This window comes from Xiphias gladius, chromosome 20 (genome assembly GCF_016859285.1).
Source record: "Xiphias gladius isolate SHS-SW01 ecotype Sanya breed wild chromosome 20, ASM1685928v1, whole genome shotgun sequence".
In the NCBI taxonomy this organism is placed as follows: domain Eukaryota; kingdom Metazoa; phylum Chordata; class Actinopteri; order Istiophoriformes; family Xiphiidae; genus Xiphias; species Xiphias gladius.
The window spans coordinates 11,070,546-11,088,196 of record NC_053419.1 but is presented as its reverse complement, the minus strand read 5'-3'; the positions used below and the strand labels follow the sequence as shown (position 1 = coordinate 11,088,196).

At 40.6% G+C, this 17,651-nt stretch overlaps 1 protein-coding gene and 1 long non-coding RNA gene across 8 annotated transcripts; one reads left to right on the top strand and one right to left on the bottom strand.

Moving 5' to 3' along the window:
• Positions 1–696: 696 nt before the first annotated feature.
• On the bottom strand, positions 697–17,584 carry LOC120806230 (calcium/calmodulin-dependent protein kinase kinase 2). 6 transcript variants are annotated; one of them, XR_005709657.1, is made up of 18 exons: positions 17,310–17,584; positions 11,607–11,905; positions 10,755–11,096; positions 9,101–9,148; positions 8,116–8,169; positions 7,119–7,170; positions 6,802–6,935; positions 6,354–6,390; positions 6,146–6,167; positions 5,928–6,016; positions 4,491–4,690; positions 4,144–4,197; positions 3,966–4,039; positions 3,721–3,808; positions 3,129–3,260; positions 2,947–3,042; positions 2,795–2,859; positions 2,217–2,234 (listed from the first exon to the last, which is right to left on the bottom strand). XR_005709657.1 is itself a non-coding variant. In XM_040157157.1 (17 exons), exons 2-17 carry the CDS (start codon positions 11,838–11,840, stop codon positions 731–733), a joined length of 1,737 nt encoding a protein of 578 aa, XP_040013091.1. In that variant the 5' UTR covers positions 11,841–11,905; positions 17,310–17,584; the 3' UTR covers positions 697–730. The 6 variants fall into 6 exon arrangements, 3 of the variants coding, with proteins under 3 accessions (XP_040013091.1, XP_040013092.1, XP_040013093.1); XR_005709656.1 differs by having other exon boundaries at positions 2,222–2,234; positions 2,953–3,042; XM_040157157.1 differs by lacking the exons at positions 2,795–2,859; positions 2,947–3,042 and adding an exon at positions 697–803 and having other exon boundaries at positions 2,131–2,234.
• On the top strand, positions 4,572–11,080 carry LOC120806233. Of its 2 annotated transcripts, none has more exons than XR_005709660.1 (6): positions 4,572–4,682; positions 5,884–6,040; positions 6,330–6,409; positions 9,342–9,532; positions 10,743–10,837; positions 10,983–11,080. It is a non-coding gene; the product is annotated as an uncharacterized LOC120806233 (long non-coding RNA). The 2 variants fall into 2 exon arrangements; XR_005709661.1 differs by having other exon boundaries at positions 4,578–4,682; positions 5,950–6,040.
• Positions 17,585–17,651: the final 67 nt, after the last annotated feature.

Here is a 17,651-nt window from a genome sequence, read left to right as displayed (position 1 = left end):
GAGTGTCTATGAGCGTGCCAGTGTTTATAAATAGATTATACAGTGTTGCATTGGGAAAGTAAACACATGCAATCAATGAAGTAAACATTTTATCACTCCCCTTTCTCATTTCAGGAAAACTGTACAGATTATTCACTCTAAAATATATTACAAAACTGGGCACTGCTACTCTGAAGCAGAGTGAGCCGGACTCACATCAACAAGAAACCTGCTGTACTGAAGAGAAAGTCGAGGTGATGGTGAAGAACACCATCCCTCCCCATAAATCATCGTCTCCTCTGCCTATGCCCTGTGCACCTGAAAGTATCATCAAGTAAAGACAGGGAGAAACACAAGTGGCTAAACTACAATAGAACACAAAACTTTACAGTTGAAGCCTGAGACAAAGCATGCTAGGACTATAAATGCATGCAGGATAAGAAGAGGAGACTGGGTTAGGTGATAAGAGCTGCAGACAAGTTCAAGGTTCAGGAGGATCCTCTTTTGGAAGTTTCCCACGTGACTGTCAGGAGTCCCATGCTAAGCCTCATAAGAGGAGAAACTGGAATAAAAGCTTGGCGAGTGGTTGTCAGAGTGCCTTAGATCCTTTAATTTCTCCCTTTTTTCTGCATCTGCCACACTTGTCCACCTCCCGGGGAAACGTACGTAGGTGTAGGCTGCCAGTATAGAACTGTGAGTAAAGGGGTGTCATGCTGTGTGGTTGCAGGCAGTGCATAATGAACCCTCAGCATCAGGAAAGAGCCTCATCTTCTCCCACGTAGGGCAGGTCCATACTCCTCATGCCATCACCACTCTCCTGTTTCCTGAGTAACACACCAGAGACAGAACATTAGTTATAGCAATAACAGGGGCCTGCTGTCAATCCTAAACCACTGAGTAGAAATAAATACTGTTAAGCTCAGTTTAGGAACTGCAACGAACCATTTAACTGTTACGTAATTCAAGGCAGCAGGCATTGAGGAAACCTGGCAAGCTGTTGGCAAGCATCTACCATACACAAGCGGAAACTCAACAAAATTTGTGTGTGTGTGTGTGTGTGTGTGGGGGGGGGGTATATTAAAGAAATTAATCATTTTTGTCAGGCATATTCTTTGGATAAGTGTGGAAGCTTCATGCAAGGAATGAGTAACAACATATTAGGATGAAGGGATGCTCTGGGCTCATGATGAACTGAGTGTGGACAGAAATGCTACTTTTGTTTTGACTTTGTCAGAGAAGAATTGATTCATTAATATTTTTTAAGGTTAAACTTTTATAAGAGTGGTGGTGTTTTGTTTGGCTGCATGACACAATAACACTTTATAATATAATGCCAATCAACAAAACACTACAAACTGAAGCCTGAGGCATATTACTGCAAAGTGGTTATTAACACCTCTCTTAACAGCAAACACTGGATTGCATAGATTGTGCAGGTGCTAATGGTATTTTGTCCACCGCCTGTAATATACTACAGTACATTATTCCACAGATCAGGTGCTCAGAATATAATTCTATAATTATTTAACCACAGCTCTGTTTACTTGTTAGACCTTGTTCATACAAAGTAGCTTATGTGAGTCAAATTTAGCTTTGCCTATCTGAATAACTTTGATTGCTATAATTTTGTTATATGATGAAATGGGATATGCTGCACTATACAGCACATGCTTCACCAAAAGCACCCTCAGACAGAAGAAATAAAAAATACAGAAATAAACAGTAAATCTTCTTGCAGATACTATAGATTCTTTACAAGATCAGTGCAGTAGAGTGTTTGACCACTAAAGCCATATTGGGAAATACAGCTCCCTCCATCATGCCAGGGCTGTTTAAGCACACTCGCTACCACTTAGACAGTACTACAGCAGGCAAAATTTGTCCTTAAGTTATTTACCTTCTTCGATTACAATGTATGTAGCAGTATCTCACATTGCCTGCTCTGCCTTTCCTGCAGGGCAGGACAGGGAGGAGAGAAATAACAACAGCCTACTTGACAAACTACTTGATAAACATTAGCTGGCTATAGCTCTACGTGAGAATATGGTGTGACAGCACACTGCTACTAGTACTTTGTCTTCTAATAGAACTGCAAAAGCGTTGCTAGAGACAGAGTTTAAAGCCTGTTGTGTTTCTGTTAACAGTCCTTACGTGAGCGTTTGCCCTGGAGCACACAAACTGCTGCGGTCCTCTTTACGGCCCCAATCAAAGGGGTTCCCAAAGGAACGTTTCCTCAGCATGGTTCTCACCAGGATCTAAAAAAAAAAGAGTAGTGAACAGTAAAACACAAATCACAACATCATGCTGAGACATGTAAAGAAGAAAAGCTTCACTTTCATTCTAAATTATGTTTTGTTGTAAAACAATGGTGGGGTTGTGGTAATATATATATGTTAACTTTTATTTTGTGGCTTGAATACATTAATAGGTTTTCTATTATGTTGCAAGCAAACAGCACCTAACCAACGCATCGCCTCTATATATATATATATATTTTTTTTTTAACAGGTGTCTATCATCCTTCAAAACCACAATGACGCAGCTTAAACAATCAAGAAATTACAGCACATTATTTGTCTATAATGTACATTCACAGCACAGATCATTGCACTGTGACAACAAAAGGCAACATGACAACGGATAGTACATTTCTAGGTGTAACTTTGTTCAGACAGTGGGCACTAGTTAAAGCGCTTAAGAAACAAAGCACTGAAGAACTTCAGATTCATCCCAAACTTGCATATCTCTCGCAACATTTGGCATTAATTAATGTAACTTATGAAAACAAATTGAAAAGACGAAAAGAATCAAACACCTGCTCTAGCACAAAGTGCTGGTGGTAGTGGTGTAGTGACTATGTTGTAGGGTGGTGCGATGTGACTGAAATATAGAAAACAAGATTAAGGATCACAACTTCAAAAATATCCTTTATGTACTGATGCAAATGTACAAAGAGTAGTAATTCACCTTCACCTGACAGAGGATTCATTCTCAGTTATGTCTCAATAGTTTACATTTGACATGTGGCAGTTTTCAAGCCTCTCCTCATCAGTGATATTTCACCTAATGACACCAGAAGCCAAAACAAATTAGGCTAGGGTGGGACTGGGATGTTCATATGTGAGACAAAAACAAGTTCATAAACTCACCACTGTAGCCAGGCTGGGGATGTGTTTAACTGAATTCTCCACCTCCTCCTCGGTCACCTCAATTAGCATACAACAGTTGTCATCCTCTGGCGGGAGGGGCTCGGCACCGTGCCTTGTCACCCATGGGTGCAGCTGGACACATGCATGAGAAGAACAAAGGAGTCCTTTATGTATGCCATTCTGATTCCTTCGCACAAAAAGCCGTGGTGTCTTTGGAGGCGCACCGAGACAAATTTTATAGAACTGATGCAAGTGCAAAGACTTTTTAAGGTAGATCAAGTTAAGCTATGCAGGATATAGGTTACAATGTTTTTGATTAACTTTCAAAATGTTGTATTAACAATAAAATTAACAGAATAAAAACTGTGCAAAACAAATCACCATAGGTCTGTGAGGCTCTGAAGTTGACAAACAGCAGCATTTCAACATTAGGACACATTTTTTCCTCCAAAAAATGTTTATAAGCCACCACAGCACACGTGATTTAGGTATCACTATCAGAACATGCTATCTCTTGTGCATGTGTTTTTGAAGTTTAGTATCAGGCTTCCTGCATTCGCTGTATGGATATCAACTGAAAGAGAGTGTTTACCTTAATCTGTGCAATTGATATCCTGGTCTCTGGATTCTTGTCCAACATTTTCAGCAACAAATCTTTGAGATCATCTGATATGTCAGCACTGTTGAAACAGGAAGAATCATGGCTGGAAAATAATTATTTATTACTTAATTATTTAATGTATAATTTTAACAACGAGAACCATTTCATTAAATAAACAACAGCCACTGGGCAGTGTTGTACTTTTGGCACAGAATTACAGGAGGACCAGAACTGACTGTTCAGGTAACACCACAGGTTGTGTCTTGATTTTCTGATGAAGACTGAGGATGCGCTCATCCATAAATGGACACTGTGAATGAAAGAAAAGTGTTGCTTTTAATGGAAGATCGGTAGACTGTCGTTGAGGAGAAACTCTAAAAGAGCAAGCAGTTTTTTGCAAGAGCACAGACTCACCACTCCAAAGACGAAGCAATAAAGCGTCACTCCCATGGCCCAAACATCCAAAGCCTTCATGAAAAAAAAAAAACAAAAAGAAAAAACTAAGAAAAAACACGTGATAGAATGTTATTTTGTGAAATAGTTCTGTCGGTGTATAGTTTGTGTATACGCCAAAATTTATTTGGCGTATACACAATTTATTAATTTATTTATTAATTAAAATTTATTTGATACCGCGAAAAATACAAAAACTAGCACAGTAAATCATATATGAACACTAAGAAAATTATTTTTAAAACCAACAAGCAAAAGTCCCTGCATTTCCGAAAGCCATCCCCAGAGGGCACAAGTAAGCTAAGTACCTTTCCAGAGAAGTTCTTCCTGGTCTCGGAGAGCGCTTCAGGGGCAAGGAAAGCAGGTGTTCCCACAGTGCTTGTCAGGAGGGCATCAGCTCCCTCAAACTGGTTACTGACTCCAAAGTCTGCTATCTTGATGTGTCCATCTTCTCCCACCAAGAGGTTAGAGGGCTTGATGTCTCTGTGGATGATCCTCTGGTAATGTACTGATGAAACCGAAAATATTCATTATTACAGCAACAAGCTCCCATATGTAAAAAATATGCTTATGGCAAAAGATGATGAATATTCTCTTAAAGTACCGAGCCTGGGTTGTGAGGGGGACCTTAAAATAACTTTTTCGCCCTCTGAGTGTTTGAATTTTTAATTGTGAACTGGTTTGCTTGTTTTTGCCTTGAGGGAATAAAATAAAAATGGCTTGGACCCATGTGGAGAAATCTCTGGCAATGCGCTTCAGCAGGAAGTTGGATAAATATTTCAGCAATTACAGACATAAACAGAAAGGATCACATCCAAAGCTTCTGCTTAAGATGTGGAAAACCAAAAAACTAACTGTGTCACACTTATCTGTTTGAAATGTTTTTAACCAAACTACTTGCACTGCGATTTTGACAAGCAAGCCTTTCTTGCTTGGTTCTGGCTTTTTCACTGACTGTCCCTGGTGCAGAGCCCTCCCTCTCCTTCCCTCAGTACTAGTCTCCTAGACGACATTTCGTGCAAAGCCTATTCTCCTGTGCTGAAATGCATTAAGAGCCACAGAGATGATGTGACAGCACAGAGGAAGGACTTGTGTATATGGCAGGGAAGAATCGTAGGAGGAGGGCAGATCTTGATTCACACAGTAAGAGCTTAATCTTGACCACAATTATATAATTTTAATTTAGATATTTAAAACTCTGTATATAACAAACTTGTCTTTGCTGTATAGGGGATACAGATGGGTTTAGAAAATTATTATAGACATGAAAGTACAGATGATTATGGGAGATTATTGTGTATTAAGTGTATTGGGGTTTTGCAACAAGAATGTTTAATTTTGAAGAGGTAATTATCTGTACTGCTTAAAAAAAAAAAAACTAAGTGTCTGTCTTGTATTTCTTTTCCAAGACCCTAAAGGTTTAATTGAAAAGTTCCAGGGAAACCTGAATTCATTTTAAGGTGCAAGTCCAAACAAATCTGAATCTGAGCAGAATCTGTTATTAAGTTGCAGCTGAATCAATACTGAATCAGCTTTGAATCATAGTGTTTTGTATTTCAACAATGGTACTGTTCTTGTGATCTATCATCTGATCATTGACACATTCTCTAGATAGCTAACAAATCATCTAAGAGAGATAGATACACAACCGTAGTCCCCCCATTCTTAGCTAATACATTATACTGTACATTATACATGCAGTCACAGGCTGAGGGGAAGAATAACAGGAGGTTTGGAAGACTCACAATACTCGATTCCCCTGAGCAGATCCTGGAAGTAAAAGCGTGCCTGGTCCTCACTCAAAGGTTTATCTGTCGGCACCTCCATCACAGCCCTGAATACATGAATACATTAACAGGTACAAACACAAACACATTAATACACACGTACAATTAGCTATTATAACTAATGACATTGAGATCATTCCAGTCACAATCATTACTATAAGAGAGGCTTAGCTTACCCCTGCTTGACGAGCTCAAATACTGTGACAGAAATACACTTGACGTTAGTGATGAAAGCTTTTTAGTTACCAAGACACAAACAAACTAAAAACAAGTTTTAATATGAGTTTCAAATGACCTTCTTTTATGATTGCTTTATGCATGACTGTAAGACTTTGTGTGTGTGCATGTGTGGTTCTGAAGGCTGGCCGACTAGCCAAGACGTACCCATGTACAGATGGTCTTCGCTGGGGTCATCCAAAACCTGGCACCAAATCACAGAGGTATGAAAATGAGTGTAAACACACACGCGCGCACACACACACACACACACACACACACACACGCACACACATCTTCTTTCCTTCCCTCCTTGACATTCTACTGAGGTTTCTTTCCAAACTGTTCCATTAGCGAATTGGGAGCACATCTTTGTTGCTCTTTGGAGAGAAGAGATGCAATCAGAAGCTTTATTGTATAATTTGCCTTAGCTTGAGCAGGCTTAATTGTTTTTTCCACTCAACTGTCGTATCCTGATTTTTTAAAATTTTTTTTAAAATCTTAATCGACTATAATATCCGCACTTGCTCTCCCTGAAATAAAATCCACTATGAAGAGGAAAACTTGGCCAAAACTAAATGAAAATAGCCAAAATGTACATTTTAACAGCACTCACTTCTACTAGTTTTACTACATTGGGATGGTCCAGCTTTTTTAGGATGGCAATCTCTTGATAGACCCGCTCCAGGGGTCCTTTAGGATGAGGGGGACCCTCAGGGGCTGCTTTGGCTCCACGAGGTGGAGGTCTCCCTTACGAAAGAGAGACAGTGCGGGTGAGCATAGGTGAAAGGTGAGGGAATTTAGAAAGGCAATAATAGGACCAAAGACAAGCTGGGTTTAGGTACTTGTATGCAGTGTTCATGTACCAGTGTAGCATTATAAGAGACTATGCTCTCTGCTGTGTTAACCATCTGCCCCTGGCTCCAGACTTACGTGGGAAACCTGCCTGCCTCATCAGCCTCTTCTTGGACAACACCTTCATCGCCTACAGGAGAGAAAGGGAAATGTGTTTGGATAGGGGGCGAGGATAAGTGAAAGGGGGAGAGGGGGTGGGAGAGCCCAGTGGACAAGAGATCCATAGAAAAGATGAGCAGAACGGTCGACAAAAAAGAAGAGTAAGATACAGCGGAATGAGGTGATGCATATCTAAGAGTCCACCCACTCACAAACCTACAGATGAATATCCCAGGGCCTATAAATTTCACCCTTCACCTTGAAAATACTTTGTGTATCTGTGACTACTGCTGACCTGCATCATCTGGACAAAAGCTTATAAAAGCTAGACTTCTTGTGTGAAAGGATAGAAATACAAGTATGGAAGTAATGTATACTGACTCAACATTCCGTACCGTTAACCAACTGCTAAAGGAAATGTCAACATTACCCACTAGTTGTAATGTTTAGCAATAAAATATCTTGAGAGTATATGTACTTCAAGAAAATTTAGTGATTTACAGCTATGGGTAGTAATGTCTAGTGGGTAACGAGTAACGAGTCAGAGATCGCCCTGAACACTGACACAGCTAGATTCTTCTGAGGATATTTTCCTTGTTTGTGGCAAATAGAAGGTTTGTTAATTGAGTCAATGCCCTTAGTTATTATGGCAATGACACAATCACTGAAAGCGACACGCGAGCTTTGTCATGTCACTATTAAAATAATCCCCATGTCATTGTCTGTCAATATCATGCAGTTCAGTGAAAACTGCAGCAACAATCACGAACAGCAATCAGAAAAAGCTTGAGCTGATTTGTTATTACAGTACGGCACAGCCAGGCAGAATTAACTGGAGACATTTTCACATAAAATTACACACATAAATTAGACAAGGGGATTTGATTATAATGACGTTGTGTGTGTGTGTGTGTGGTTGTGTATGTTTTAAAGATGATGAGTAATGTGAGAGAAGTGAGAGAAGTGAGGGACTCACATAGTATGTGTTGTCATCCTCATTGTAAGCCAGCTTGACAACACCATAGGATCCCTGGCCCGGGAGTAAGTAAAAGAGAATGGGAGCCAGTAAATTGAGATTGAGCAGCTGTCAATTCTTGATGTGAAAAAAAATAAAAACAATATGTGCAAATCAATGTGTTCTAAATACATACAGATACACACAGGAACAAATACACAAAGACATACACATGAGGGAAGGGAGTGGGCTGACAGTGTACACTGAAAGAATGCCAGCTGCTTCAAAGTGAGAACAGAGAAATTCAGATCATCTCTCCCTGTCTCTCTCATTTTTGATTTCAGGCTAATTAAGGAAACTAGATCTGATTTATGATATCAAGCTCCCCTGCCCACACACAGGAAATTCAGGATAAAAACTAGGCCCAATTAATAGCCTGTGTAAAGAAATTCATGCACAAAAACAATGGGGGAGGGGCAGGATCATTTCCTGCTGGGGGAGCAGATTGGAGAAGCAGCATAGAGCTGATCCTACAGTCCCAGAGATGATCTGATAACGGGACCCTCTCCAACAATCCCGAAAGGCTCTAGCTGTCTCCGCTGAACGCAAAACCACACACATTGACATGCCTACCTACATGCAGAAACACACAGACATCCACATCCTCTCTTATTAGACCCACAATCTAAAACATGCCTACAACTACATACTCCCAGTCACTCACTCACTCACTCACTCACACAGACACACACACACACGCTTGTATCCACTAAACCCTGCACAACCCTTAGAGAGCCCTATTTATACCAGCCTCTCATCCATCTTCCAACTCTCCCATGGCCTGATGGTTTACACAGAGTTTGGGAAATGAGGACAGCCAGGAGAGAGGATATCAGAGACTGTTACTGTATGTCCTTGATGATGACAGACATGCAGTAAGCGGAAGGGAGAGGAAAATGGAAGAGTCAGTGAAAGGGAGCAATCAGTGAGTTGTCTCTGATGGTACCTTTCCAATCTCGTCTTTCAGCTTATACTGGTTGAGTTGAACACAGTCCTTGAAGAGAGAGAAGAAAGACAAAATAGAGGAGAAAACAGTTTCTTTTCAAATGAAATCACATTATATTTTAGTAGGTAGATACGCTAGATACATGTATATCATGAGTCTTCCACTTTTCCTAAGAATACTATATGAAATCTGGTTCATTAAATTTCCATTCATTTCATTTTTTCTTTTTCCCCATTTTCAGCTCCTAACTCGCAGTCTTCTGCACATCAGCCTTCCCCAGGGTGCCCGATGTCTTCCAGCTCGAGACAAATTTCATTTGACTCTGGAATCACTATTGCAGTTCAATTTGTCATTTTCTAAGATCCATTTGAAGTAGAATCTCTACCTTGACAAATCCAGATTTTCAGTTAATCAGGAAGCAACTCATCAAAGGTAAATATGGGTAAATCCAAAATAAAGACTGGCACTTTACCTCTGATCCTATGTGCTAATCTTGCAGTGTGCCTGAGATTCTAGAGGTAGGATGTGTTGCATGTCTACAATGGTTTTGTAGTAAATTTTGTAGTGATTACAGGGAACTAGGCAGTGTAGTACAGGTTTATTCTACCCTCATTTAAAGGCATTCTACCCTCAAGTGAAGAGCAGGGTTGATTTAAAACACTAAGTGATCTGACCACACTACTGCGAACAAACATAGCCTACAGAGAATGATTCATACAAACTAGGGATGCAGTGACTAAACCAGCTCCTCATTTAAAGTACATTTCTAAATGTGGTTTATTTGATTGTTGGTCTCTAGGCTGGATGATCAAAAGACTTAAGAGCCAAGAAAGGTGGTTAAGACTATGTGAATATAGAATTCATTGACCAACAGCATTACGTGACACATACAGTAATGTCGGTGCAAGAAAGTCTCCACCATAAGAGGATTTTTGAATATATTTCATCTGCATTTTTTCAGACCTACAATATGTGTTTCTGTGACAGCAAAAATGTCTATCAGAATTCTACCTGCAGTACATGATATCTACAGGTTTCCACATTTGTGTATAACAGGGATCACAGCTACAATATTACCTACATCGAGTGAGACTGTAAAACCTTACCTTCCCATCCACAAAGTTCAGTCTTTACCACTGTGCTGCTGCTTTTAAGACAAATGCACATGCAGTTCTGCTTACTTTCAGAGAAGTGTGATAACGATATTTTGATAAACTAACAGATGTTAAGGAGGAGCACCTCTGCAACAGCGTGGCTCTTTGTGAACATTAACTAGTTTGTTCATTCATGTGCAATGCTTTATGCAATGCACAGTCCTTAAAGGAATACACAGGTCAGATGGTGCAGATGCCATAAATTATATAATCACACATATTCTTACACTGGATGTAACCACACATTAGCTCATTTTTGCGAATTTCTTGATCATAGACAGACAAAACTGACTTGATTCTAAAAAGGGTAAATATTAAAGTAAAGTACTGATAGCAATATAGCAAACAGCAGTTACAGTATTATTTCGTGTTAGCAGTACTGATTTTGTTCCAGACAAGCTACGACACATTGCAAACAGTAAAATGAACCTAAAAGAAGGCTTTAAAAAATTTCAAATCCCTAAAACTGGAATGATGTAACCCTCAAGGCCTGACCATACCTGGAGGTCTGTGATGGAAACACTGTGGGACTCCACAGTGGGTCGACGGGGCAAGCGTGGAGAGGAGTGAGGTGATGTGATGGGTGAGTAGGGTAATGATGGGTAAATATAGCGCCCGTTGAGTCCCGGAGAGCTGCAGGGCGATGCTGCACTATGCGAACGCTCCTGCAGAGATAGTTTCCTGTCTGACAGGTTTAATCTTCCCCTATGCTCTTGGCTTTCGGGTAGCAGAGCCTCTGAGCGGCAAACTGTATGGGACAGCAGGTCGCAGGATGGAGTGGGGAAAGGTGCCGCCACAGAGGAAGCTGGTTCAGGTGTCTCAGAACTGTCCATTTCTTCCACCTGAGATGTGAAACATTAAAATATTTTTATTACCCTTGTTGCACGTTCATGTATGTCATGCCTTCCATGTAATAGTATTATATGATCATCAATAAGTTATACTTGTCTGTTTGTATCAACTTTATATGCGACAAAGCAGTTTGTGCTTATTTTCTTGTTGACATTTTACATTCCAATTCAAGGCAATAGTATTGTTTAATGCTAATATTTAAAAATTAAAATTTAATAATTAAATGTTTTACCTCCCTCCTTTTTCTATATTTACAAAATAGACAACATAATAGCAACACCTTTACAACACCACAATAATACAATTCATTATAAAAGACAGGCTGTAAAATGCCTTTGTGAAACGTATAAATTTAAAGTCTTTTGAGACTGTGTCAAATGTTGATTCCATTCATGCTTTTGATATCATGTTGAAGTGAGAAAACTTACTGTCTGTTTGAGTGTTGAACTAGGTTACATCTCTGGGCGATTATAGTGTTACCTGGGTGGGTTTCATCTTACCTCCTCCTCCTCCCCAGCCTCTCCAGGTGGTCTGCTGGGTTCGTACTCTGTGACCACAATGACGGACTCCATGGGGTCCGGGGAGGGTGTCTCAGAGTGGGTATTCAAAGGTGGAGCAGGACAGCTGCACAGCAGGTCAGGAAGGGGTTGCGAGGACTGCGCTGGGGGTGCATGACTGCTGCAGGAGGCCGCTGACTCAGCAGAGGGCCAGGGGGTGACGTGACAAGGAAACATGGTGCCTTTTCGCAAAGACTGACGACCACCGCTCCATCAGATGGGAACCGCAGGGAGAATGGTTCCTAAGACACAAGAGTAAAAATTGCAGAATAACAAAACACATGTAGGGAACAACTGCTGGCATTTCAGACATCTACTGCTCTATTAACAGGTGAAGCACTTAAGGAGTACAAAGTACTGGGACAGGGCGATTCGAACAACGGACAGAAAAAGTACTTCCTGATTACTGCACTTCCTATTAACAGTAATATTACAGCCGACTGCCTCATACACCAGCCACTTCTCTCTACGATGGTAACCTTCATCGCTGACAAGCGGTGGCCTTCAATAGCAAATGCACAGAACCATCCAACTGCAGTGTATCTCCTCCAGTTAAAGGCACTTCACTTACTACATTTTAGTCTCCAGCTGAGGTAGATCTCTCCAAACTTCCTCTTCAGAGCTCTCCCAACAATTATATTCTGGACCCTATTCGGGAATGGTTACAAGAATCATTGATGTCAGTGATAGAAACCCTGATGGAGGCGAGAGCTGACGCCCAGTCACCAGTTCTCATTTCGCTGCACCTGAAACCAGCCTATGAAAGGCGACTTGTTGTACTATCACTGCAAGGCAGGAAATCTCTATCCCAACTCCTGTCCTGTGTGGTCTCTTGGTGGGGGAACAACATACCGAACTCAATTTGTGCAGCAGACTCTGTTTCTGTCTTCGAATATCTCTTGAAGACCTACCTCTTCCAAGAGTACCAACTCACAATTCTTCTGCCAAGTGTTCAAATAACATGCTCTTTCTCTTTCTCCCTCCCTCCCTCCCTCCCTGTCTGTCTCTCCCTCTCAAAAAACTATAGTATTTGCTCTGCACTCATTTTTTATTTCTTGCGCGTGCAATGTTGTGTCAAAGTGTGCCATGTGTAATTTGGATCTCAGCATTGTGGCACTTATTCTCAAAGGCTTCTTGATTTACTCATTTGTACATTGCTTTGGACAAAAGATTCTGCCAAATGAATAAATGTAATGGTAAATGCATACTGTAGAAAATACTAACACATAGCACACAATTATGTTGATTATCTGGACAGAGTTGCAAGGTAACAAATCTAAACATGCTGACTATAGTGTTCATTAACATCAACTAATATCAGTTATTGACCTACAATCTACCAATAGCTTCAACACTGTGTTTTAAAAGAGCTGCAGTTTTCTTTTTCACACCTGCTCTACTGACACAGCATAAGATTCTTCTGTGGCATGTTCATCCTAATTACTGTTGCATAGTGCACAATAACCAGGAGGTTACCTACAGAGTATTAGCTTTTGTTTTTTGCCATAGTTTGCTAGGCCCCCAGGTCATATTTAATCAATACCAACATCCTGCTTTAGTATTAATACTTTAGTTCGACACATAAAACAACAACTTCGCAACCAAAACTGGACTTTACTGAGGGAGGCATTAAGAAACATAATATAATATATAATGAAGAGCAAATATTGATAAACAACAACTTGCTCCATTCAAGTATACGCTCTCTACAATTCCAATGCCCAGTGATTTTTTTTCTCTGTTTTAGAACTGTGGCCAGGAACTCACTTAAAGGAACTGTGAAGTGGGAGTAAACAGCGGGTAACAGTATCTTTTTACCCAGGAATAATTTAGGGGTTGGCATAAATCCTTTGACAAAGTATAACAAAATTTATATGTACATCTAACATTTAATTACCTTTGCACACAGCTGGAGCACAGTGTTTGACTAGCCCGCTTGAACCAAATTGTGGGTGTAATGAGCGGGTGTGGGAAAAACAATCAGCTATGCTGTTCACTAGCACTGAAACATAAGTCGATACAGCTTTTTCCATATGAAGCATCTGTGGAGTCTGGACTTCTCCACACATTCTGTTGAGTGCTAATTAATGCGTGCAAACACATCTAGTATCACAAAGTTCAGCTCTAAATGAACAGATCTGATGCGTCTATAAAAGCAGCGGTTCAGTCTGCTTTTGACGTCACTTGTACCACATGGTTAATTGGTGTCTGTACAGCATCTAACCAAAACCTGTTTCGCTTAATTTCAACAGTCCACTCAGCTTATTATCTGCTCATTATCTGTGAGAGGAATGGAGAGAGGAGAAAAGAAGGGAGGAAGAGAGAGAAACAAAGAGACAGAGACATTTCCTTGATTTTCGTCATGATTTTGTAAGGACTGTGGCAGTGTTAGTGTGTGGGACCTGAGTAAATTTCACAGATGCAGGAAAACAAAGGGGAGCTTTAGCCAAGTTCAGAATGAGGACTGTGTGTGGGAAGAGACACCAACTCCAGGTGGTCTCTCTACCTCCATCGTTAGCCTATATATAGTGATGTAAGCTTACAAAAAAAAAAAAAAAAAAATCACAATACAATTACAGTGAGACTCATATTGAGCATAACTGTCTTATGGGAACAAACCCATTTCCTCGTCTTCTTGACCGACTGGTCTCTTTAGTCCCTTTCACACATACTGTAAAAATACCATTACGCCATTACAAAAAGTATTCCTTCATCATTATCATGTTAAGTCAATCTTGAATAAAACAACATTTGCCATCTGTTCTTTCAACTTTTCCTACAATACGCAGTATTCATTGCAAATGCTGCGCATTAAGAGTGTTGCTTATCACTAGCAGAGACTAAATACTCTCCTCCTCAAGATCTATTTAACAGATCTGACATTTATGACCTCTGAGTTTCCCTAAATATTCTTCAAAACAGACACCCTTGTGGTCTTTAATGTCTGAGTAAAATTATCCTAATTTCATACAGCTGAAAAGAGAAGCTCTTGAAACCTAGTTTGACTTTTAACACATAGTATCACTGCCACAAAAGCAACACAATGTGCCCAGATAAATGGACTTAGCCTCAGTGGAGTACAGAAAAAACATACAGACATGACCCTGGATGAAACTCGCAATGCACCAGCTATGGTAGGCTTTTTATATCCAGAGAAGAGAGGCAACTTACCATGCTTGACCTACTTTGATCTCAGATAAATGGTAAGGCACACATCAAGCCCTCTTTCCATTTACATGAGGAGGTTCTTTTGCAGCTTCTACACTGGTGATGGTATGAGGTCATTACATTATATTACTAATGGCAAGGCACACTATATCACTGCAAGTCTCATTGTCTGCCCAGCAGGGTTTAGACAGTGGTTCATTTTGTCTTTGGCAGTGTAATGTAAGCAATCCTTGTGTGGCCAGCAGGATTTGCAGCAGCATGAAAAATCAACCAAAGGTAGCTGAGAGCCAGCTGAATTGGTTTCTGTTGATGATTCAGTGTCAAGAGCCACTATTTGGGAAGTGAGCTTCCGACACTACAAACTATTGTTAGCCTAGCACTCATTAGAATCCGTAACCTTGGAGCCAAGAAAGCTACTTTGATATAACTTTGACACAAGAAACTCACAGATCATTTCGTTAAAAATCTGTGTTAGTTATGTCATCCACCTCTCACACCAGATTGGGGGGGCTGGGCACAAGCTAATACAATACCCAAGCTTTCAGCAAAACATTCAAAATATCAAATCCCCCCTTGTTAGACATCCTTGCTAGGATTAGCCACACACCAGCGCTAAAGAGTAAAAAAAACTTCCAGCGGTGGTGCGCTGAAACAGTGTAGCTTCCGATGTCTCTAAAGTTCCTAGACAAAGACACTGTATGTTATGGATAACTGAACAGCTGGCTAAAGCCCCAAACTTCCCTGATCCCTGGTGAACACAGCAGTTCGCTGAAGAACAAGCAGTTGGATTTGAGCCTCGTGAAACATCAACAGATGCTGCTTAGCTCCAGATGCCGTCCTGTGCCTCTTATGATAAAAAAAAAAAAAAAATGACATGACCTGACCTTCACTATCTGACCAGGAGTGAAGGGGGAGAGAGGACTTATCAGAGCTTGCGGGGGTCCAAGCCATGTAAAACATTAATAACAACACAGACACGGCCCTACAGACATACAAGTATAACACAGGGCCATCTGGAGCAGAGGAGGATCCCCAGCTTCATTAAAAGATCAACGGGGCAACCCTGTCAGCGATCTGCGGAGCCGTGCAAGAGATAAGCTCCTGTAAATGGAGGGATGAGCGTCTGTGACAAACTTAACTGCAGTGTTGTCACACCATCACAGCTGAATAAAACTGAGAATCTAAACTATTTGAGTAGTAGCCATGATATTTAAACCCAAAATACACCCAAGTTTGGCTCTGTTGTCAAGAAAGACTCTTTGGAGCTGTTCACCTCATATCAACTATGAACCAAGCACAGAAACAAAACTGATACTAGGGCTGCACTTTAAGATTATTTTCTGGATTAATCATCAAGTAATACTTAAAAATGCCCATCATGATATCCCATAAATCATTTCTTCAAATTGCATTCAAAGATATTCACTTCACAATGTTAAAATTTTTCCGATTATGAAATTAGTTTTGTTGAGCAATCAATCAACTAATTTTTCCAGCTCTAGTTAATACAACTCAAATCAAAAACTAAACTGAAGGATTTTTTTTCTCTAATCTCTAAACCTTAACGCTTCTTTTGTGTCACTTAGTATATCTTGGTATATCTCAATTCGTTTCAAGTAGGTGTTTACAGAATAGGGAAATGGAGCCAAATTTGTCCACAGAGACCATTCGGGAAAATATATAGTCCACTTTATCACCAGCAAAAACAGAAGTGGGTGCATTTCAAGCTTGTTATCAAGTAAACCACACTACTGGGCTCTTATGTGGGCATACATTTAGATCAGGAATTTTACAAGTCAGTTCTTCAGCTCCTGTTATAACTTCACTTGAATGAATTGAACTGTGGTCTGAATACATTTTCAAAATGGAACGGATGGAAAAACAGTTACCGTAAAACAAATTACAACGGGAATGCCTGCGGGCCGGTAGTGGACATGTTAAGGCAAGTTAACGACTCTTAAAAAAGCGATTCGTGGTAGTTATAATTGAAATAAAATTGTTTCCACTGCAGGCAACAGCAGCATTACTTGAGCACAGATATTAAACCTTGACGCAATCCCAGCATTAAAGTCGTTTTCTTACATTAACTCTGCAATTTCAGAAATACAAATGACTCTCCATGTTATACCGTTATGTGCAACTGACATATCAAGGTTTAGCTTTGCCAGTGCAGTAATGGCTAACTTACACTCACAACATTAAAGCGACCAGGCGTCCTTGTTATCAGCGGGTATCACATATTAACAGGGGGGAAACGATTGTTAGCGTCGTCTGAGGTCCAACCAAGCTAAGCTTAGCTCTAAAGCCAAGCAAGCTCAGCTAACGTTAGCAGCTGCCTCATCTGTCAAGATACAGATGTTGTCGGGCAGGAGTCAGTGATGCTGGCCAGGCTGAGAAACGGCCGTAGTACGCCCGACGACAAAGCCACAAAAGACAAACAAAACCTCGACACTTACTGCGGAAGACATAAAACCATACCTTAACGTGTTTCTTGGGCCTACGAGTCACAGTTATGGGGTCCCTTCTCCCTTTCAGCTGCGGTGGTGTGAGCAGCGTCTGTGCTGCGACGGCTAGCTTAGCTGCTTAAGGAGCGAAGAGACTGTAACAGACTGATAACCGATGTAGTGATGGACCAATCCAGCGGAGCACACAGGTCCCGTGCCTCACATGGAGGAAGCGTTGACGAAACGGGCGGGGTGGTAATGAAATAGTTTCAAAATATGGGCATGTACTCGAGGAGCTGTGGGCTGTCTTTTCTTCTCACTTTCGTTTAACTCAAGACCTCAAAATAAAACCTCAGGGTTCTTCATGGGGGTTTCT